The sequence below is a fragment of the Phoenix dactylifera genome, chromosome 10, assembly GCF_009389715.1.
Source record: "Phoenix dactylifera cultivar Barhee BC4 chromosome 10, palm_55x_up_171113_PBpolish2nd_filt_p, whole genome shotgun sequence".
In the NCBI taxonomy this organism is placed as follows: domain Eukaryota; kingdom Viridiplantae; phylum Streptophyta; class Magnoliopsida; order Arecales; family Arecaceae; genus Phoenix; species Phoenix dactylifera.
The window spans coordinates 3392546-3415946 of NC_052401.1; the positions used below are offsets into that span (position 1 = coordinate 3392546).

Here is a 23401-nt window from a genome sequence, read left to right on the forward strand (position 1 = left end):
AAAGCTGTAAAATTGATCATCCAACTCACATTTTTGAATCTCTAGATATTGAATCAATTCTGATTTCCAGTTTCAAGAAACACACACATTGAATCACAAGAAAATATAAGATCATAATCATCTATGCGATCTTGAGAATATCACAAGAATAATCTTCTGCATAGCATTTGTAAAAAACCAGAAATGTTCAATTCTAGAGTATAAGGGACTTATAGGTGCACTACAATTCAATCAGGGATCTATCAACAACTTTTTGGAATAAATAAAATCAACAGCCCAAAGAACAGTTTGAGACTTAGATATAATTTTATATTTAATCAGGGACCTTCAAATAATTTCTTCTGAACGTACTAAATAGAAACTAAAGCCGTCGTTTTCACTGCCGACTTTGTACGGTTCTTATAACTTAGGGACTCTTAAGTAAATTAATGTTCTCCCGGGTACGTATAAATAAGTTTTCTCGTTGAAGTCGGTTACGGGTTGGCGACTCCGAGATAGATCCGACCCGTTATCACTTTCTTCTAGCACCGGCCTCGGTGGATAAAGAGCGGCCGTCCCACCCTCGCTTTCTGGGGTTTAGGGAGCGAGAACAAGAACGGAGGAGTGCTTGAAGACGGAAGGGGATGGCCTCGCCGGCTCTCAGCCCACCGGCGATCTCGCGCTTCTCCAAGCCCTCGCCCCTGCTCCTTCCGCTCCCCGCATTTTATAGAGCAAATCTCGAACGCTATCAGCTCAAGAGGCGCCTCTTTGTCTCCGCCGGACTGAGGCATCGTCTCAAGAACGGCCGTTTTAGGGTATGGAGCTCGGAATCGGACTCCACCGTAGTCTCCAATGGCGAAGCGGAAGCTATGGAAGGAGCAAGGACGGCAGAGGAGATGGAGTCGTATCGGCTTTTCGAGGTACGGCTTTGTTTTGCCTGTTTTAGGTCTTGTTGGTGATGAAATATTCGTTTTTGGGGATTGTTTTGAGGTTCCTGATGGCGTTCCCATCGTTTTCTGATTTCAGGTTTTTTTTTTTTTTAATTAAATATGGGTAGACAACTCAGTTTAGGATGTATTCTATACGAAGAAGATTCCCCAAAACATGTGCACATTTTTGAGCATTTAATTTGATTTTTTTTATTTTTTATTCGAAAAATTCGGGGTTGATCTTTGAGCTAATATACTTGAACCGTTGCTAAGCTGTGGATTGGTTGTTATATACTAATACTGGTGTTCGATGTTTTGACTCAGTGAAAAAAGAAAAGAGATTTTCTAATGATACCAGGCATATAAATGATACACTATCAATGTAATAAATTTCACAACTAATGGTTCATGGTCTTAAACTTAATACTGTAATTTAGGCTTTGGGCCATATGATATTGGTTCTGGTCTCACTGGTTGTGGAAAAGTCAAATTTTATGTTTGAAGGCATACATAACACAAACTACAGTGGGGATATCACATGACGTTTTTGATGAGTCTCTTTTGGTAAATCCCTGCTTTAGAGTCAGGAATCTTAGTAATATTATGTTCAAACAAGAAAGTTTTCTGGTGCTTTCTATAAGATGCTAGGCATGTTGAGTTATGTGAGAACTGCGTCCTCTTAGAATTTTACCCGTACGGAGGGAAAATGAAGAATTCTAGGGTTTACAATTTGATTGAAACAAACTCTGAAGTTCTGGTATGGTAGACTGGGTAAAAGGAGATATATGAAAAGATAGAAGTTCAAGAAGGGAAAGGCTGGGGTTGATACTTGAAAGTGAAAAAAAGAAGCAAAGAGAAGACAAGAATTAAGAGGGATAAAATGGTACTTCAAAGGTCTTTTTTTTTTTTTAAATAAAATTTGAAACAGAATATAGGGAATGCCTAATATCCACGAGTAAAAGAAATTTTGTGGCCTTTTTGTTCCACTTTGCATATATTATGTTTCTTGTCTTGCAGCTTCCACTTTCTGTGGCAATTAAGTTGGCTTCTTATCATTTTGACACTCTACCGTATGATCTAATTTCCATATAAGCAGGCTCCTAATCTCCAAGATCTGTTAGATTTCATAATTCTTCCAGAACTAAATTTTCTGATGGTTGGGCAGTTGGATACAATCCTAGATGTGGTCTCAAAATATATTCCTTAAGATAAATTGTCATGAAGGGCTCAGCAACCCTGAAAAGTTGGGAAAAGGCTAGATGGTTATGGTTTATGTCATGAAGGGCCCAAACTAGAGTGTCATGTAATGCAACAAGCTTGGATGATGCTCAATTGTTGTTCGAAGATCTTGGAAACATGAGTGGATGTTAATGGATGAGTTCTCTGGAGGCCTTCTCATATTCCCATTTTTGCTACTTGAGAAATCCCTGGGCAGAAAATGCTTGTGGATGGTGGGATTCTGACTTGACTAATAAGGAAATTAAAATTCTGGGTTATAGATAGCTTACTAGGGTACCCCATGTTTTGAAAGCACTCCATATCATACCAAGACAGTCATCAGATGAACCTAATAAACCGCTCTCTCAAATCTTTGGGGAACAAATAAAATAATTAAAACCTAAAGACATATAACAATTCTAGCTGAGGCACTATTCTTATATTTGTCAATTGATTTGATTCATTTTACATCTTGCACCTTATGGAGATCAAGTGTCTATTCCTCACATTTGCAAAGTTTAAAAATTGGGTTTGCAGAAGTTGAAGGAGGCTGAGCGACAACGTATTGATAAATTGGAAAAGTTTGAGAATAAAGCAAATATGCAATTGGAGAGGCAGCTTATCATGGCTTCCTGTTGGAGCAGGTCATTGCTGACCTTGCAAGGAAAATTGAAGGGAACAGAATGGGACCCCGAGAACTCTCACAAGATTGATTTTAGTGAATTTTGGACGCTTCTTAACTCAAACAATGTCCAATTCATGGAATACTCTAATTTTGGCCAAACAATCTCTGGTATGTGATTCATCATCTTGACTCCAAGTCTTGCATTAGATGTTAAAGTGGACAAAAATCTCTCTTTTTTTAAATGCATTTAAAAGAAAAAGCTTACATTTAGTAAAGAGAGGCTGGTCATTTTGTTTTGGTCTTGTATGTTGCAGCAAATTATTATAGTCTTTTCTAATTTCTTCGTGAGAGCACCAAATGGCAGAACATCTGAAAGTGCATGGAAGGCAATTGCATTTATTAATTTTTGTATGCCACTTATTGATAGAATTATGCTGGACATACGAGACAGCTTTTCATATGATACTGTAACATGAAATACAATGTGATGTCTATCTGCTTATGCTTGTTTCTTATATCAAGATCTGATTGACTCAAATTCTCTTGCTATTTTAGATAAAATTATTACAAGTTCACTCAATAATAGGCTTGTCATGGCTATCTACTTAAGAGTTTTTTTAGTTTTTTCTGTATGAGAACCTTGACAAATGACTGGTGCCTATTTCAGAGAATTAACATTTGAAGAACCTTTCCATTTATTATATTTCAAAAAAAAAAATCAGATCTGAGATGTCTGTTAGGTGTAGCCATGATCTGCTTAGGAGTTGAAAGTGGTAGGATTACTCTCTGCAGCCAGAGTTTCTGAAAGAAATTCCTTCAGGACACTTTCTCTGTGGCTCTTCTATTATACTCCATATGTATTGGAACTGGTCACCTGGCATATGAATTAAAAGACATTAGCTATTTATAGCTTCTGAATGGTTCACCGAAGAAACCTCAAGTGAAATGGCTGATTCATCACTAACATTGTATATTTTTGCACGGTAAATGAAATTCGTACGGACTGCTTATTGTCTTTCTTTGCTGATGAAATCATGTGTTTGATGATGCTAAAAATGTCTGAGTGACAAACTGAAAAATGCTTGATGATTCATGGGATTTGCAGACATTCCAAGTACCGCAAATAACCAAGCAAATCATTCCTCCTGTTTGTCTTAGAGGCTGTACATTTGTTGCAAGAGCAATGCTAAAACAATGAACAATCCTGGTAGGCAGTCATTAAACAGGTTTAGCCTACCAATTTCTCTACCTTCAGGGGACTACTTTCCAAACACATGGTCCTTCCCTCTAATGTGTAATTACTTAGGTGCTGACCTAATTTATATTGGTTAAAAATGTGTATTCTTCTTCTTCTTTTAATTTGTTGAACCATCACACTTGTTGGGGTTTGCAAGAGATCTTAATCCATGATGAGACGTTCGTGGATGACCAAGATCCGTGGCATTGATGATTGTAACAATCCTCTTTTTTTCCTGCCTATCCTAGTTACACTGAAATGTTCGAACCGCTTTCGTACAAGTGCTATATTGACATGACTATCACTATGCCTTGGACATGCAAGCACATAAACATCACTCTTCTTGTAATTGTTGCACGTGGTGTTCGTCCACTCATAATCTGTAGAGTGGACGCTTCTTGATTTTAGTGAATTTTGGACGCTTCTTAACTCAAACAATGTCCAATTCATGGAATACTCTAATTTTGGCCAAACAATCTCTGGTATGTGATTCATCATCTTGACTCCAAGTCTTGCATTAGATGTTAAAGTGGACAAAAATCTCTCTTTTTTTAAATGCATTTAAAAGAAAAAGCTTACATTTAGTAAAGAGAGGCTGGTCATTTTGTTTTGGTCTTGTATGTTGCAGCAAATTATTATAGTCTTTTCTAATTTCTTCGTGAGAGCACCAAATGGCAGAACATCTGAAAGTGCATGGAAGGCAATTGCATTTATTAATTTTTGTATGCCACTTATTGATAGAATTATGCTGGACATACGAGACAGCTTTTCATATGATACTGTAACATGAAATACAATGTGATGTCTATCTGCTTATGCTTGTTTCTTATATCAAGATCTGATTGACTCAAATTCTCTTGCTATTTTAGATAAAATTATTACAAGTTCACTCAATAATAGGCTTGTCATGGCTATCTACTTAAGAGTTTTTTTAGTTTTTTCTGTATGAGAACCTTGACAAATGACTGGTGCCTATTTCAGAGAATTAACATTTGAAGAACCTTTCCATTTATTATATTTCAAAAAAAAAAATCAGATCTGAGATGTCTGTTAGGTGTAGCCATGATCTGCTTAGGAGTTGAAAGTGGTAGGATTACTCTCTGCAGCCAGAGTTTCTGAAAGAAATTCCTTCAGGACACTTTCTCTGTGGCTCTTCTATTATACTCCATATGTATTGGAACTGGTCACCTGGCATATGAATTAAAAGACATTAGCTATTTATAGCTTCTGAATGGTTCACCGAAGAAACCTCAAGTGAAATGGCTGATTCATCACTAACATTGTATATTTTTGCACGGTAAATGAAATTCGTACGGACTGCTTATTGTCTTTCTTTGCTGATGAAATCATGTGTTTGATGATGCTAAAAATGTCTGAGTGACAAACTGAAAAATGCTTGATGATTCATGGGATTTGCAGACATTCCAAGTACCGCAAATAACCAAGCAAATCATTCCTCCTGTTTGTCTTAGAGGCTGTACATTTGTTGCAAGAGCAATGCTAAAACAATGAACAATCCTGGTAGGCAGTCATTAAACAGGTTTAGCCTACCAATTTCTCTACCTTCAGGGGACTACTTTCCAAACACATGGTCCTTCCCTCTAATGTGTAATTACTTAGGTGCTGACCTAATTTATATTGGTTAAAAATGTGTATTCTTCTTCTTCTTTTAATTTGTTGAACCATCACACTTGTTGGGGTTTGCAAGAGATCTTAATCCATGATGAGACGTTCGTGGATGACCAAGATCCGTGGCATTGATGATTGTAACAATCCTCTTTTTTTCCTGCCTATCCTAGTTACACTGAAATGTTCGAACCGCTTTCGTACAAGTGCTATATTGACATGACTATCACTATGCCTTGGACATGCAAGCACATAAACATCACTCTTCTTGTAATTGTTGCACGTGGTGTTCGTCCACTCATAATCTGTAGAGTAAAAAGTCAAATTAGACTGCCTCTGTACCCTAAATCAGGATCTTTTCCCCATGTGACCATTTAATCTCTTGTATGCCATGAATTCTGTTTTTCTGCCCCCTCCTCTTTCTGGCATGATTTTAGTTGGACTTAAAGTTATAGGATAATAGACTTATTATTGCTCCTCCAATTTTGCTGTATGAGCATACATGCCAAGGCATCTACTAGATGCTCCTTCCTCGGTTGCTTCCATCTTGGATATCTTGTTTATCCTACTTATATCAGTGGCTTTATGCAATTTTTGACCATTCAATATAACATTCTATTTTAATTATTCTGCAGTAATTTTACCATATTATAAAGATGGAAGAAAAGGGGAAGGAATTGAAAATTCAAATAGAGAAATTGTATTTCGCCGCCATATTGTTGATCGACTGCCAATTGACGGTTGGAATGATATTTGGAATAAGCTGCATCAGCAACTGATAAATGTTGATGTTATTAATGTGGATTCTGTACCTGCTGAGATCTACTCCACCGTTGCAACTGCTGTTGTATGGTCTATGCGGTTGGCCCTCTCGATTGCAGTATACCTTTGGGTTGATAGTGTGACAAGACCAATTTACTCCAAGTTAATTCCCTGCGATTTGGGCAAACCTGCACCAAAAGTAAGGCAGCCCCTCAAGCGCCGTGCTCTTGGATCTTTAGGCAAAAGTCGGTGAGTGAAGACTAGTTCTCTTGAGATATTTGTCTGCTTATTTCTTGCAGTTGAATTCCTGCAAATATTGCTTGCTGCTAAATTTTCTTTAGGCAAATGCCTGTGTCTATACGTTTATAAATATACTATACATATACTCATGGACATCTGAGAATAAACATGACAAGACTAAGAATCATAAGTTTTTAACTAGTGCTGTGAAAGGAGAATAATCATGCATGAAATTAACTTAAGTAAATCATCCTCTACCGGTTCACCAGAAGGTTCTTGGTTTTGATGCTTGCAGGCAGTCCTTAGACTTGTGCTGCCATTTAACTTCTTTACCAGTTCACTTAGCACCATGTGCAAAATTGCTTTGATCCTATTCAGAAGTTACATGAAGTGACTTAGAAGTCAATATACGCAGTTTAATATATGTTAGGCTTCCTCACTTGAATTTTATCTGTAAAACCTGTGTAAATGCCAAACATTTGTAGAGTGCACTTGTCACTTTAGCAACATTTCTTTAGTACGGACAGCCAGTACCGTTAATTGGACGGAAGAGTATATATCCTGAGGTTGATGAATGCAATGACATGTCAGACACCTTAAATCTCAAATGGTTTTTCCGGCCTCTTATATTAGCTTCTCCGCAGGGCAAAATTCATATCCGCAGAAGAAACTACAGGTATCACCTTTGATGATTTTGCTGGCCAGGATTACATAAAGAGGGAATTGCAAGAAATCGTGCGTATCCTTAAAAATGATGAGGAATTTCAAGATAAGGGCATTTACTGCCCAAAAGGTGTGCTTCTTCATGGACCACCTGGAACTGGAAAGACTCTGCTGGCTAAAGCCATTGCTGGTGAAGCAGGTCTCCCTTTCTTTGCTGCAAATGGCACTGATTTTGTTGAGGTGAGTCCCAACCTAATGTTGCATTGAGTGAATATGTAAAAGATAGAGCGCGACCTAATATTGCACCAAGTGAAGCTCAGGATCCTAGCAGACTAACATTACTTCCACTATTCACATTCTACTTGATTGAGGACTGTTCATTGATAATGATAATCTTCAGTTGTCCTCCTTTTAAATTCGATGTGTCTTATGCTATTTAAGTAACTTTGTCACAGCTATTATTGCTCTATCATGTCGATAAAATGACTGCTAATTAAACTGCACATAGTTCTGCCATTTCTGACGGGATCAAATTCAGAAAGTAGCTGCTATTTAATTAGCAATATAGAAAATAAACAGTTATCATATTTTTTGTTTACTGTAAATATATGTGGATTACTACTTGAGGATATACTTGTGCATTTGGTCCATATGATGCGTAAGAAAAAGATAATTCACACAAGTAGGTAAAATCTATCTTGTTTTCCATGTATAGTCCTCTGTATATTTTTTTTTTAAAATTTGTTTTTTCTGGTGACACAGACAACCAATTAATGATGCACCTTCAGTTGGCTCTATTGTTGGTCCTTTGCTAAGGATGCTTCAGAAATGTTAGAGGAAAGAAAGGTCAAATGTGGAAACACACGACACACAATTCTTCCCCATCAAGCACAACTCTCTCTTCTCTTCCCTTTTTCTTTACCTCTCTACCCCAACTGAGTTTGCTTGGCAACTTTTCCTGCACCACCTTTTACAACTAGCTTTAAGGACCAAAACTGTTGATTCGAATTGTATGATGCTGTTTGATATGCACTATGCCACGGGGCTACCAGCAGAATACCGTGGTACATTTATCCTGCATCGCTCTGTATTAGTCACAGTGGGTCCATATAATCTCATATCATATTCTATCACAGCAGTACACCATGTCTGGGGTTGACATGGCTTGTTATGTTCTTACAGTGGGATTAGTTTTGCATCTTAGTCCCCTCAACCTCTCCAAAGTTGTCTTGCCATCAAAGAAGGGTTGGATACATAAAATTATAAGCAAATACATACAAATTAAAAATTAATCCAAGATTTAAAGAGGTAGCACTTGATCCAAATTATTTAGTTCTAACATTTAAATTTATTAAATTGATGATAGGCAATAAACACATTGAGAATCTTGGAATTTTCAGTAAATTCATTTATTATCCTTCATTCAAGAATGGGTTAAGGGAGTTGATAAATGAGTTTCCTTTTTAAAATATCAATACATAAACCCATCATAAACCCATCCAGTTGAAAGTAATTTTTGCTGCATTCTCTTTTCATAAATTTGTAAGCATGTCATAGTTTCACCTAAAATGATCATTTGTTTTTAGTTAAAACAATGAAAGTTAAAAAAAAACATGTTTCAACAACTTGTTTCACATGTTATTCTTTTTGATTACTAGGTTATACGTGATGTTCTTCCATGGAATATATTTTATTATATAGTGTATTACACCTTTGGGATTGTGTTCATTAGCAACAAAGTGTATTTAATTTGACCTAATATGCTTATGGAAGAGTATAATTTTTTTGAACATTCAAATATTTACTTCTCATAAGAAGGCAACTAAACTAAGTTTGCCTGCCAAAAGGATAGAATTTTTTTTTCCTTGCATGGGTATCGTTTACTTTGGAACATTTATTGAAAATTGGGTACCTTTATTGTTGGTGCATGCCAAGTGTTGGCATAATGTAGTACCACCATACTTGCTCTGTGCCAGCCACTAGCTAGTCTTAGACATGGTACATGACGCTTTATTCCTTCCTGGATGTGGTGTTAGTTTAGAGGGGAGGCTTCTACCGGAATTAAAAGAGGAACGGGGTGGGGTGGCATGGATGGTGGCTGAAGGTGAAGTTATCTATCTTGGTTTGGGTCTTGAGCTATTGGTTCTCATCCCTCAGTGACCTTCTAGTGCTTCCCAATCATTGCATTGACTCGTAATCTTTTAGACTCGTTTCATATAAGGTCTTCATATACATAAGTTGTGATGGGGTCTGCCAGAGACAAACACAACCTTTAGTATTCTTCACAAGGAAAAGAGAACTCAAAGGGAGTCCATCACAATATGTGTCTTCATCAGCAATTATTGATCTTATAGAGTGGCCCCAAGCTGCTCCTATCCAATATGTGAGTCTCCAAATCTATCAAATTTATACACAAGGATTCAAACTCAAGAATTGCATTGATGGCCAGCTGGTGTGTTATGATCCTCGATATGGGGATGGTATGCCTTGATAAACCTCAGAACAAATGAGCTAAAGAAGAGTAAAAGAAAAGTTTATCAGGCAATACTGAGTTGGTATGGGTTTGATATGCCTTGAGATGGCAAGAGAAGGGTTTGTTTCACCCAAAGTGTCTATCAGCCCCTATTGTTCTGGCTCATGGCTAGTGGTGTCTATCGGCTTGTGTGGGGTCAATATGCACAAGATTTCAATCTCTTTGTGCATCATGCGTATATGACATCTGTATTGTTCATAATAATGTTATGTGAATCACCCTTGACCATAGTTTGCTGTGTTGGTACCAGGCTCCGGATCGGTTGTTGGCGGCATGGGTCAGTACAGCCCCGCATTGTGCCATGCCGGCCCTGTACCGACACAGTAAAGGCGAAGGAGAGGGAGAACGAGAGAGAGAGAGAGAGCGGGAGAGAGAGGGAGAGGGAGAGGAAGGAAGAGAGAGGCTGGCCGGAGCCGGCCGACGGACGCAGGGGAGCTCTGCACGAAGGAGGCAAAGGCCGGAGAGCCGTGGAGACAATGGGTTTGCCGATTTTTACTTAATAATCTGACAAATAAAAGGGGCCTGGAGGCAGAGCCTCGCCTCTGCGGCTCTCCGGCCTCCACCTCCTTCGCACGGAGGCTCCCCGGCCTCCGTCGGCCAGCTTATCTCTTCCTTTCTCTCTCTCTCTCCCTCTCCCTCCCTGCCTCACTCTCTCTCTCGCTTCCTCTTTTTTCTTCTCCTTCTCTTCCTCAGTTGCTGGTTCTGGTTTCGTTACCGGAACCGTCCCGGTCCATCGCTGGTACGACTCAGGACGCTCCGAACTGGACGGTGCGGGACGGTTCTGCCGACCATGCCCTTGACCTTTAACACAACCATGGACACCCTTATCTCCAAAAAGAATTTGCACCATAAGGAAGTGCACAAGTTAATGGATAATGGCTTATGATTGAGATTACAACTGAATGCTTTTCTTGTATTTTTCTTTCCCACCCAAACCTAACTTTTTATTTTTGTGTATATGTAAATCAAGTATACATCATTGTTCTCAGTATCTTAAAAATTGTTTGTTAATGCAGTAATATATTGCATTTCAATCTAAGAGGATCTTCTTTCATTTTTCTGTGAATTGTACTGCACTATTTACTGAAACATTGCGATTATAGGTCAAATGTTCTTATACAATAAATATTGCGATTATAGGTCCATATATTGTTTTCCATGTGTCTTATCAGTTTTAAGTTTTAGCAAGAGAACAAATCCACTTTCTGACAGAATTAGTGCAGATGTTTGTAGGTGTTGCAGCAGCACGTGTTAAGGATCTTTTTGCTAATGCAAGATCATTTGCACCATCTATAATCTTTATTGATGAGATCGATGCAATAGGTAGTAAACGCGGTGGGCCTGATATTGGTGGGGTAAGATGGAACCTGGTGTTTTCTCTTCTTATAGGTTTGATACTTTGATGTTTATGCAGCGTGAAAATGTGCATATATGGCCATGGGACATCTTGTTCTGTGTATTTACAGACTTTGATTTCGTCACACAAAAATTGCAATTCCTACTGTTTTCTTTATTCTACATGCTAGCTTTTATTGATTCTTATGACTGTTTTAACAACATTACATCTTGTCATTTTTTTTATTCATTTTATGTTCTGGATTTTTTTTTCTTCTTTTTTTTACCCCAGTGGAGTTACTGTTTATTGACATAATGAGGAGTAAACTGATAACATTCCATATAGTTATGCCTGAGTTATCACATACTTTAGAAGTAGTTGATCTTGTCAACTGTGCCAGTTAAGCATTGGGAAAGATTTGAATTATTGCTAACACAAATGAAGGTTGTCTTGGAAAAAAGTTAAATTTTTACCTTTGCGGGAGTGAGAAGGCTTCCTTATCTCTCATAACTTCTACATAATGAAAAGCAATTCATATTTGTGAGGGTCTGTGGACATCTCTAATGTCCACAGCAATAGCTGAAATAAATTTCTTAGGCAACAGATCCAAGAAATATCAATCAATAGCAAAGCCATTAATCATAACATCTGTTTAATGCATAAAAGACTTACATTATTATTCTTTAATTGAGTGTTGTGCACTAAAGGTTTATGAAGAAAGGTCATTCACTTATAAGAGAGGACAGAATATATGGATGTGGGAAAGGTGCGGTCATTGTCCTTTCCATAAGGCATCTAATGATTTATTTGAAAGAAAAGAATCAGCTAAGCAAATCTCTTGATGGTCATGATTGGTGGTTTCAAGTTCATCATAGACATCATTAGAAATTGGACACCTGCATTGTGGATCAAATAATGAAAAGAGCAAATTAGACATCAGGTGATATGAATAAAACACTTTATCGTCTCCCAGGGAGAAAAGACCTCTTTCGTACAGGAATGATCATTTTTAACATGTTTGAATGGTCACGTCTCCTTACACTTGGGATGTCCATCGTATTTGTTCAAAAGTTGATGTTTCATCCTAGTTTGAATTGGGATGGGAGATATGGTAAGTGAAAGTACCACCAGTAAATTGGGAATCCATATGTTGGCCAGTAAAATTGATGTTCTTGGCATTGCTAGGTAGCTCAGGTTAGGGGATTAGTGCTCTTTTAGCATGATGTCACTGAAGGAGTATTAGAGCGTGTAGGAAAAAATCATGACCTAAAAATTTGGAAGGAAGCATCACATCACATTATGAAATTACCTAAAATGTCATGGGTGCTACTTGTGCATGTGAGTGGGCATGGAGGGAAGTACTTGCAGCTTCACACTGCAACTGGTCCCACATCCAATATAAAAGTTTTTGGTTACACATTAATTTATTCCATTTTTTCACCTAACATACTGCTTTTGCATAAATGCCGTACACATAGCAGCATGAGGCTCTGAGCATGCTTCTAGGGTGGACATTCTTGTGTGCATCTAACATTTCTCTATAATGTTATTGGTTACTCATTAAAAAATTCCCATCCATGTTTTGTTATTTAATATGTCCTTGCATCAAACATGCGTGGAACAAATCCTGATGCACTCTTAAAATAGCAGCAAGTGCATTCTGCTTAGTGTTGGAAGGACTGTAGCTTTTGTCCTTTTTTTACCCCCAAAACTAGTAGTTACTGCTGCACAGTTTCTTGTCATGTCCAATGACTCAAATGTGAGTATGCTTAATTTTAGGGTGGTGCTGAAAGGGAGCAAGGCTTGCTTCAGATTTTAACTGAGCTGGATGGATTTAAAGAATCAACATCACAGGTATGCTATAGTTTATAATTTTTTTAATTTCCAGATGGAAGATGCTATTAATATAAACTGCTATAATCAACTGTTCAGGTGTTAGTTATAGGTGCAACCAATCGCTTGGATATATTGGATCCAGCTCTGTTGAGAAAGGGTCGCTTTGACAAAATTATTAGGGTTGGCTTGCCATCTAAAGATGGAAGGTTGGCCATACTGCAGGTAGCTTATTCATTTCCCAAGATTGCGCTTTATTTAAGTTTGTAGTATTCCTGGTGGATAATCTAATTCGTGCCTTATGCACATTCTAGGTGCATGCTAGGAACAAGTTTTTCAGATCAGAAAAGGAAAAAGAGGCCCTTCTACAAGAGATTGCAGAGCTTACAGTAGATTTTACTGGAGCTGAGCTGCAAAATATATTGTAATTATTTACCAGACCTTTTCTATTTGATCAAAACCTAACTGAGAGACACTTGAAAAATTCAAATTGATGGTCAGGAATGAGGCTGGTATTTTGACTGCAAGAAAGGATCAAGATTACATTGGAAGAGAAGAGCTATTGGAGGCTTTGAAGAGGGTAGATCATTTATTCATTTGCTTTTAGTGTTGGCATAAAACCAATGCTCATACTGTGATTCAAGTGAACTGAACCCTTTCTTGTGCACAGCAATTTTCTTACACATTCTACATGTTTGCAGCAAAAAGGTACCTTTGAAACAGGTCAAGAAGACAGTACTGAAATCCCTGAGGAATTAAAGCTTCGGTTGGCATACAGAGAAGCAGCTGCTGCTGTTCTTGCATGTTACTATCCAGATTCTCACCGTCCATTTATTGAGGTTGGTCAAAGAATCCAATTCTCTTTATTTCATATCAGTGGTAGTTCTTGTTGTTTCTCAAATAATGCCTTGAGATATATCTATGTTTTGCAGACTGATATCCACTCCATCCGTAGTAAGCCAAATATGCATTATGCCGAAGCATCAGGAAGAGCATTTCTGAGAAAATCTGATTATGTAAACTCTATAGTGCGAGCATGTGCACGTAAGTTTTTATCATTCTACTTTGTTAATATTAATCTTTAGATATTTGTGCAGTTACAGTGAGGACTTCAAAACGTTATGCTCCAGTCCATTGTAATCTTAAATGTATTCTCTCCACTATACTTTATTTCCCATATATATATATGTACATATATACATGCATGCATACATACATATTTATAAACAGACACATGCATATGCATAAACAGGATTTCCTCTAAAAATCTGACATATTGACATTAAGAGAAGCTAATCCCTCTAATATGGAAGTCTTGAAATCCTAATATACTGCCAGGGCAAATCTGGTTTCTTAAGCTCAATGTTCGGCCATCTTTAGTTGGGTCCAAAACTTAAGCCCTCCCTGGTTAAAGCAAGAGGGTTTCATGTTGCAGTCTTGCTATGTTAGCCCTTCAGAGAACACTTACAAGATGCAATTCCATTGGAAGATGAGCTTTGAAGGAAATGAGCATGACATTGCATAATCATAGATGAATGCAAGGTAGAGCTCAGGGTTAGCTGAAATGAGGTGGTTCGGGTTGTACCGAACCCGAACCAATGAAGTATCTGAATGGTTTCTTCATTGGTTCGGGTGGTTAGGATGGGATGGTTCAGTCCCGTAATAAGCCTCCAAGCGCCCCTCCCCCCCAGTTCCTAACCCTTTCAGTCGATCAATCAATTGATCTTTCTCCCCTTTCCACCATGATGGGAGCTTTGAAGCTCCACAATATGCAATGTCAAAGACCATTGATGTCGACAGCCTTGATGCTCCCCTTGATCAGCCTCAACGGTGACTCCGACGCCTTTGATTGTGGCCGAACCTAGGTATTGCTCTCCCTCCCTCTTCTTCTCCCTCTCCCTCCTCTCCACGCCCCTCTTCCTCCCTTTCTTCTTCTCTCCGCCCCCCCGGGTTTTCCTAATGTTAGGGTTAGGATTTTCTCTCCCCCTCCCCCTTTCGCTTTCTCCTCTCCCTCTCCCTGTTTCAGTATGACTCGGCATGTTATGATGCGGACCCATATCGTACCCAACCGATTGCTGACTAGTATGAGCCTCGGTACTGCTTTGGCAAACCTTTGTAGAAACAATTTATTAATGTTAAAGTTAGAGTTTTTTTGGTACAATATTAAAGTTGAGTTTAGGAATACTAGAATTGCTGTTGATTAGAAAATTTATGCTCAATTTTGGAAACTTTTATTTTAAACAACATCGGAAGCAATGTTTGCCGTACTGCACCATACTGGATCGAAACCGCCCTGAGATGGACCATATCGTACCATACGGTACTGCCCAAAACAGGGGTGCATACTATACCGTACAAATCCGTATTGCTTGGTTTTCGGTGGTACCCTAATAAAAAAGTAGAAAAAGGGGTCAAGATCTATCTTGGTATGTGATGAATCAAAGAATGCTGAACCAGCCCGTACCGGTTGGTTCAGCATGTATCGAACTGGTCCAGTTCGGCGTTAAAAAATGGTACTAGCCTGTACCGGTCCGAACCGGCTAGGCTAATTTTTTTTGAGCTTTTGGAGGCCGAACCAGTGGTACTGGTTCGGTACCGGTCCGGTACTGATCCGAACCAGTACCGAACTGGTCCGAACTGGTATCGAACCGGTCCGGTGGCCGATCGGTACGTCTGCTGGTACCGGTCGGCGATCCTTGGGATGAATATTATATCATTTCGACCATATTTTATCGAACCGGTAATGTACTGATACGGTACCTAGTACAGAGATTGCGGATCATGATTGGCAGTATTGCTTGTGACTGCATCGTTCTCATGAAAATTATGAACATTCTTGTGCAAGAGGGTATAGAAAGACTAACTAGTTTATTTGACCATCATTATCTTGGCTTCATTATCAGTTAGAAACTAGAACCCTCATACTCTATCATTTTACTTTTACTATCATAAGTTGAACTTCTCTTCTTGTACATTGAAGAAAGGAAGACAATGCAAAAACTCAAGACTTTACTAAAAATTATAGAACCTAGGAAAATCGTGAAAAAAGCTGAATGCACTAGATTACTAGACAACAGAGTTTGTATGGTGGGGATGCCAAATTACTTTGTGTTTATCTCCTGCTTTCTTTGAGGGACATTGTATACCCCTCTGAATCCTACCATCATTTAACGTAAATCATCTCTGCATTTTAGAGAGATGATTGCGGTTTGTACGTTCGGGAGTAGTTTATGAGAATGGTCCTAAATCTACCGATTGTCATTTGCCAAATGCCATTTTTGCTTTATGCTTTGCTTGTTATTCTCTTACTTTTCTGACCTTTACTCGAATAATTTTACTTGTGATTTATGCTCTTCTTAAGTTGGATCCATATTCCATAATCTCATTCTCACCTATGACAATGATGATTTATTGTCCAACACATGTTCATGAATATGCTATTCAATTTTGCTTTAAATTATGATTTTCTTATTCTTTTTAAACTTTGTAGTGTTTTCATAATTTTGTATATACATATACACACATTCAATCAGATTTATTGACCAAACTTTGCTAATAGTATGTGTTCTGTGCTGTTAAATGTTTAAAAAAATAGCAAGAGTTATTGAGGAGGAGATGTTTGGTGTGGAGAACTTGTGTTGGATTTCTGCAAAGGCTACATCAGAAGCATCGACTCGTGCAGAATTTTTGATTCTCCAAACAGGGATGACAGCATTTGGCAAAGCATACTACAGAAATCAGAGCGATCTTGTGCCCCATGTAGGTAGATTTGTTCAATTTCAACAGTCCATTCATTTTGCCATGGGTTCTGCAAATGGCTAGCCTTTTCCTTGCCTGAAAAAATAGCTCAGATAAGTAATCTAAATTTATTTAAGGATGCAGCTTGCAGCAAAGTTGGAAGCTCTCAGGGATGAGTACATGCGCTTTGCTGTGGAAAAATGTTCATCTGTGCTGAGGGAATATCGTTCAGCAGTTGAGACAATTACAGGTATTTCAATCTATATTATGAATTAGTTGTAGTTCTTTAGAAGGCTAAAATGTGTTTCAGATGCAACATCGTTAGCTTAATGTCAAGACTGAAGTATTATGTCATGTATTGGTATTATGTGATAGTGTGTGCTGCTGAAGAATGATACATTTTGTGCTGTTTTAGATGTTTTGCTTGAGAAAGGACAGATTAAGGCAGAGGAAATTTGGGATATATACAGAAAAGCCCCACGAATTCCACAAGTATGCACATAATTCCCTCTCTCGCTCTTTCTATTATTTTATTAGGAATGGCAGAAAAATTTCTCCCATTGAAACACTATGGCTGTTTTTCAGCTTCCATTTCATAATTAGTTATTTGTGCCTCTAGTATATTTTGTCATATTTGGTAGACATTGCATGGCTATAACCCTTACAAATGAACTGATCTATAATTACACACAATTTTTTTTTGATCATTATCCAAATTGAATTACTTCTTGTTGTGTGCTTTACTTCCCTGTTGCAATCAATTGATATTATCAGTCTCGATCAAATTATTTGTAGCATGAGAAGGCTGACATGCTTTAGGGTCAGAGCTCCGGAACTATAATTTTATACGAGGGAACCAATAAAATGCATTTGTCAATATACAGGAGACAGTTAAAGACTTGGAATATTCACATTGTGGGCTTGCAGTCCTACCACTGGGTATATGTTCCTTGTTCTCAATGTTTGCACCATGCTATTTTTTCTCTCCAACTATGGATAGTTTCAAGTGGTTGATGGATTTGTGAGATATAAGTTTGAGTTTGACAGAAAAGCATTAGGAGAAGTGAATAATAATTATTGTTATGTAAAATTTCTTGATACACTTTAAGCAACTTTAAAATGCACTCTACACAGGAGATTAGTACTCATTGCTTGCTACTTCAACAGGATCTGCCTTTAGCCAGGAATCTTGAGAAGTCTTTAGAAAAATGGCATCATTTTTATATCCCAATTTTACTTTGAAGAATGTTTTCAGCATCCTGAAAAAAGATCCTAGTTTGTGCAGGTCTTTTCGTGAACCAAAAATAGCTTTATGTTAAATGCTGATAGTTCATGCTACATGTGTTTGGAAAATATGCTGGATGTATGGTGGAATTAGGAAAAATACAGTTGCAAATTAGTAGATGACAGTTAGTACCATTGGGGCTAGTATGATGGTTAGTATGCGTGCAATGTGGGCCATAGATGGCGTTTATTGTAAAGGGGTCTGGATTTAGACTCTAGAGGGTGGGCCTTGGCAGAATGGTAAGGTTGGTCTATTATGACTTGGGTGTCACATTTTTTAAACACGAAAGCGGCTTCTTTGCATGCGGGGGTAAGGCCGTGTACATCTAACCCTCTCCAGACGATGCATAATGGGAGCCTCATGCACTGGAACATCCTTTTTAATCAGAAATAAGGAGGGTTTGTCGAAGAAGACTTGGTTCAGAGTAGTGAGGATTGAAGGAGTGGAAGACACTTCAAGTTGCATGACTTAATTATGTTGGAAAGGAACCAATAATGAAGAATGATCAATGAAACTATTGCAAATATATAGGATAGAGCTTGTTTTTAGGTCTCCATTTCTGATAAATGGTGATATAATGCTTTAATTCTAAACTGATAAAAGGCTGCAGTTGTGATAACCTGGAGATGTGGTGGATATTATTTCTATTTTCTAATTCTTTGCAATATTATAGATGCCTTTTCATGTAATATTGTATACATGAATGCATACACTTATAAAAATCTTGCATTTTATTTGCTACATAAAAGGCCTGTTTAGATGCCTCCAATAAGATCTTCTGGCAAGACAAAAAAAATAACACGGAAATTGGGGTGGTTAATGGAGCAGTCAGCTGGGCGGGGCATTATAAATTCCTTTTCAAAGGTGATTTATCTTAAAATATGATTAGTGATTAGTTGCCCCACTGGCTGCTGTGATATCCTTCAATTATTCTGTTTCAATTATATTTTCAGAAGAGGAGCCCCGCCAGAAGATCTTATTGGATCAGTCGGATCTTCTCGCATTCAATTCAAACAGGCCTTAACTGCTAGTTCTACATGGTTCTTCTTTGCTATGCTCTGGTGCTTTAGAACCTTGAAGCTTTTATCTTACTTTTATATGGTTTCATTTCTTGCTTGATTTTTAATTTTTTTTATATTTTTTGTTGTGCCGCAGTTGTTTTTGTTCACAATAACAACAGTGATGTTTGATGTTGTGGAACTTTAGGCATGTAAACATACTGTGTGCTTTTTGATATATTTGTTTTGGTCATTGTTGCAGCCACCTGTGCATCCAGTTGATGAGTATGGGGCACTTATTTATGCTGGAAGATGGGGAATTCATGGTATCTCCTGTCCTGGGAGGGTTACCTTTGCACCTGGAAATGTGGGTTTTGCTACATTTGGTGCACCCAGACCTTTAGAGGTACATGAACTTGCATTTAAGGTGGTCTTTTAAAATTTAGAAGTAAATATCCTATGGTTGCAGCTAATTCCTGCCATTCTTAATTTCTACAGACACAGATCATCAGTGACCAAACATGGAAGTTAATAGATGGCATTTGGGACAAAAGGATCCAGGAGATCAAAGATGAAGTCTCTATGCAGGTTGAAGAAGACACAGAAAAACCACAGTTGTTGATGGCTGACCACTTCCTTTGAGGATTCCATTTGATTAAACCTAGGTATTTTACTGTCTTCTTTAGGGGAAGTTCATATCATGTAATAGAATGAATCTAAGTAGTCCTTCTGGATTTGAAGTATTGGGAACATGATTTCACTAAGTACATCGAACCCGGCCCACATCAACTGGATCCTCCAGCCCATATCCTGCATGAAAAACAAGAGACCTCTGATGGTCCTTTTTTTCCTTTTTTCCTGTGATGTTTGGGCCTCTCCCTCTCTCTCTCATCTTTTCTGAACCCCCACCCTCTCCTTGATCTCCTCCTCCCTCCATTCACCGCACCCCTCCACCTCACCTGTTCCTTCAGGAATACCCAAACAGGCCATAAAAAAGAATTGAAAGGAGGCTACATAGGAAGTAAAACTTGGGTGTGATTAACTTCTCTTGTCCTTGGCCAAGAATTGCTTGCCTTCCTGGTTTGTTGCATTGCTGGCTATGTAGGATCCTTATTGTTTGTCTGTAAAATCTTTGAATAGGAACTAGACTGATGCTACATAGGAAAAACTGACTGATGGTGATTTTTATATTTGCAACTCTTCATAGTGGAGATTAGTGTTTTAAGTACCGGTATCGGACCTTGCGTCAATCAAGTACTGGCTTGGCACCATACTGGTGCAGTTACACTAAAAATTTCTTTTTTTAAATTTCATCTTTCCATTTTTTATTGTATCGGTTTCTTTTACTGTTTCATAGGTTTTTCAGGTTATTCTTCCAAGTTCTAATGGTTTTTAGGGAAGCATGTTGGCATCTTAAGCAATAACATGCTACAATTTTTTCTCAGAATTATTTTTATTTCTAATATTATTCACTTCAAAAATCAGTATATCTAAAGAATAAAAGAAAATAATTTCAAAAAAATCACATGGATGTGTAGATCCATACTGTACCTACAAGATATCAAGAAATTATGCTAAAAAAAACGGCATTATTTTATTCGAACTTCCGCCATTTTTGGTGGCAAAAAGTTGGTGATGGTGGTTGGGAGGTGGGATGTTTTTCCTAGAAGCTTTTCTTGTGCCTATTTGTAGTAGGGGTGGTTGAATATTTTGAAATAGGAGAACTTATTTTCCGCCTCACTCACCCTCTCTTCTACCCAAAGCACATGAAAATAAAAAAAAAAGAAAAGAAGGAATGTAAAAAGGGTAGCAAAACTTTTTTTCATCCGGTATCAACGGGTTCGGGTGAAAGCTGCATGTGCCTCTTGCTAACTGATGACCTGTTGATACGTTATTAACCAGATGGACCCAGTTTGCCCAGAAATTAGGTACCAAATCTGGTTTCTATATTTGATTCCTCACTGGGTCGGTATGGTATGCTCCATACTGCCCGGTTGGCTGGTTCTTAAAATGCTGGTGGAGACCTTTATATATGCAACATGAATACTGATATGTATGTGAAGTTTTGCTCACTGGATGTTAGTTGTCTTGTAAATTTTAATTGAAAACTGGTGATTGGAAAACTTATTGGGTATTGGACATTTAAGTAAATTATGAGCCCCCTTCCACCTCCCAAAGAAAAAGAAAAAACCGGTCCTGGATATCATCTCAATATGGAACTAAAGATTCCAACTCGAAGAGATGGTATATGCATTGTCACTGGCATTGCTTGATGTTGCATATATGGAGCAGCAGGGTGAATTTTGCTGTAGGAGTGTTGGTAAAGATTGCATGCATTATGCATACTTGCAATGAACCTAATGTTAGGACCTCATTGAGCCAAGCTAATTGCATTTGCTGACTTGCTTGTTGCACCACTAACGCCCACTCTTTGCAATGTTCCCTCGCATAGCTTAGTATCTACGCTTCCTCCCAGTTGATGGTTGTCATATATAATCTTATTTATCCATTTATCATTTTTTTTAAAAAAAAATTTCTTGCCTTTTCCAAGTTTTAAGACCCATTTTTTCCCTAAAAGCTTTTTTTTTTTTTTTGTAATTTTCCCCCTGATATGACAATTAAAAGGCACAGACAAGAACTAATTTGCTGGTAGTGCTGATGAAACTAGATACTGGATAAGGAGGTTAAGTTGGCTTTTTTTTTTTTTACCAGGAAGACTTTCATAGGTTGGACAATTGGCTTTGTAAAATGTCAAGATCATTAAGTGATTAACTCTGGAGAAAATTATTTGTAGAATACATCTTCAAATTGAAGAAGATTCAGGGTTCTGAAACTAAATTCAATTAAATGCATTCCGTTTCAGATTAAAATTAAGAAGCATCCTAGGCTCTGGATATATATCTTGAGCATTTCTTATACTTATCAATTAAAGTACCATTCCCTCCCACTTTGCTTTTCCAAATTTATTTGTAACTTAGCTATCTTTTACTTGCTGAATTTTATGTTGATCTCTATTAGTCCTTATAGAAACTTTTGCATAGTTCATTCCTATTGTTAAAGTTGGAAAGGCTCTGGAAGACCTATATACATCAATGTACCTTTGGTGTTTCCATGGCAGGCGCACAGGGATGTCTCAATTGTTTCTTCATGCAGATGGACTTGGGGTTTGGCTCTGATCCAGTTGAGGTGCATGCAGTTTTGCTGCCTAAAGTTACTGAACAGAAGCTTGTGTTAAGGTGAGTGAAGATACATGTAGCCACTTTGTCCGAACCCATCAGTTTATCACTCCTCTCTATGAGTATATTGTTTTCTGATGAACAATGGAGTGGCACCAAGCAGGTCAGGCACTCCATGCTAGTTACTTATTGAGATCAGTCAATTTGCTTCTCCTTCCAAATGAATATATTGTTTTGATGCGCAATGGAATGACACTCCAAGGGGTTCAGGCACTCCATGCTAATTACTTGTTGAGATCTTACAATTTCATAGGGAGTCATCCAAGCCTCACCCAAAAGTTTTGTAGGCGAAAGTCATGCAACTCAGCACTCTCATGGTTCCACAATCTATCGAAGACCAGAACCAGTCTTTTGAAACATATCTGAAGGTACTGAGATCCTATCATCTTCTGTACCAGTGTGTGATGTGAATGTAATGATACAGATTGCTCCCTAAATGTTGTTAAAAATATATTTCTGCAGTTAAGTGTGCCTTTGTTCACGATGCCTCTGTTTCTGTTAGTGAGCTGTTTATTTGCTAGTTTGTTTTTTCTTGGACATGTCTTCCACTTAAATTTATTGCATTCTTGTGTAACATATTTGTTTCCTGATATTTATCTATTTTTTGAAATTATTATGAACTTCTCTTGTGTTTTACTCCTTGAGCTTGATTTCTTACTCAGATACTGTTGAAGCCACATGATTTCCAATCAGCAATGAAGTTAGAATCATCATAGAAACGACGCCGGGTGGTTAATGTTATAGCTATATTTCTTTACCATTTTGTTGTTCACTTTCAACAGAGATCTTGACTGGTCTCTTGAATCTTCCAACAGATTCTTTTAGGTAAGTCTTACTAGTAGTGTCTCTAAATGAACTTCCAAAATCAACTCTTCGACGCATTTTCATGAGGGATCAATAGTATATTCAGATTAAACCTCAGCGGTCAAAGAATTATGTTTTCCCTACTAGTCCATGACTTGATGAACTTTACATTCACAAAAAAGCCTCTTATTAAAATGATAATGCCCCGAACTTTAAAAATCTTCTAGGCATAAACACCCTAGTTATAATTAGAATTTCTGTTTAGTTTTGAAGATGTTTCTTTAGCAAGTTTTTTAGGACCTATATAAAGACGTGATTTGGTAAAACTAAAATTTTATTTCTATAGACAATTGAGGCCC

At 37.8% G+C, this 23401-nt stretch overlaps 1 protein-coding gene across 3 annotated transcripts; it reads left to right on the forward strand.

The window, feature by feature from the left end:
• Positions 1–560: 560 nt before the first annotated feature.
• Positions 561–22858, forward strand: LOC103711047 (probable inactive ATP-dependent zinc metalloprotease FTSHI 4, chloroplastic). 3 transcript variants are annotated; one of them, XR_005513633.1, is made up of 19 exons: positions 561–899; positions 2664–2876; positions 4428–4470; positions 6250–6625; positions 7261–7519; positions 11036–11167; positions 12928–13002; positions 13081–13206; positions 13296–13405; positions 13483–13561; positions 13683–13820; positions 13914–14025; positions 16577–16740; positions 16864–16969; positions 17135–17211; positions 19265–19408; positions 19501–19667; positions 22121–22238; positions 22342–22858. XR_005513633.1 is itself a non-coding variant. In XM_039130795.1 (18 exons), exons 1-17 carry the CDS (start codon positions 624–626, stop codon positions 19642–19644), a joined length of 2574 nt encoding a protein of 857 aa, XP_038986723.1. In that variant the 5' UTR covers positions 561–623; the 3' UTR covers positions 19645–19667; positions 22121–22858. The 3 variants fall into 3 exon arrangements, 2 of the variants coding, with proteins under 2 accessions (XP_038986723.1, XP_038986724.1); XM_039130795.1 differs by having other exon boundaries at positions 22121–22858; XM_039130796.1 differs by lacking the exon at positions 4428–4470 and having other exon boundaries at positions 2664–2919; positions 22121–22858.
• The last annotated feature ends 543 nt before the right edge of the window (positions 22859–23401 follow it).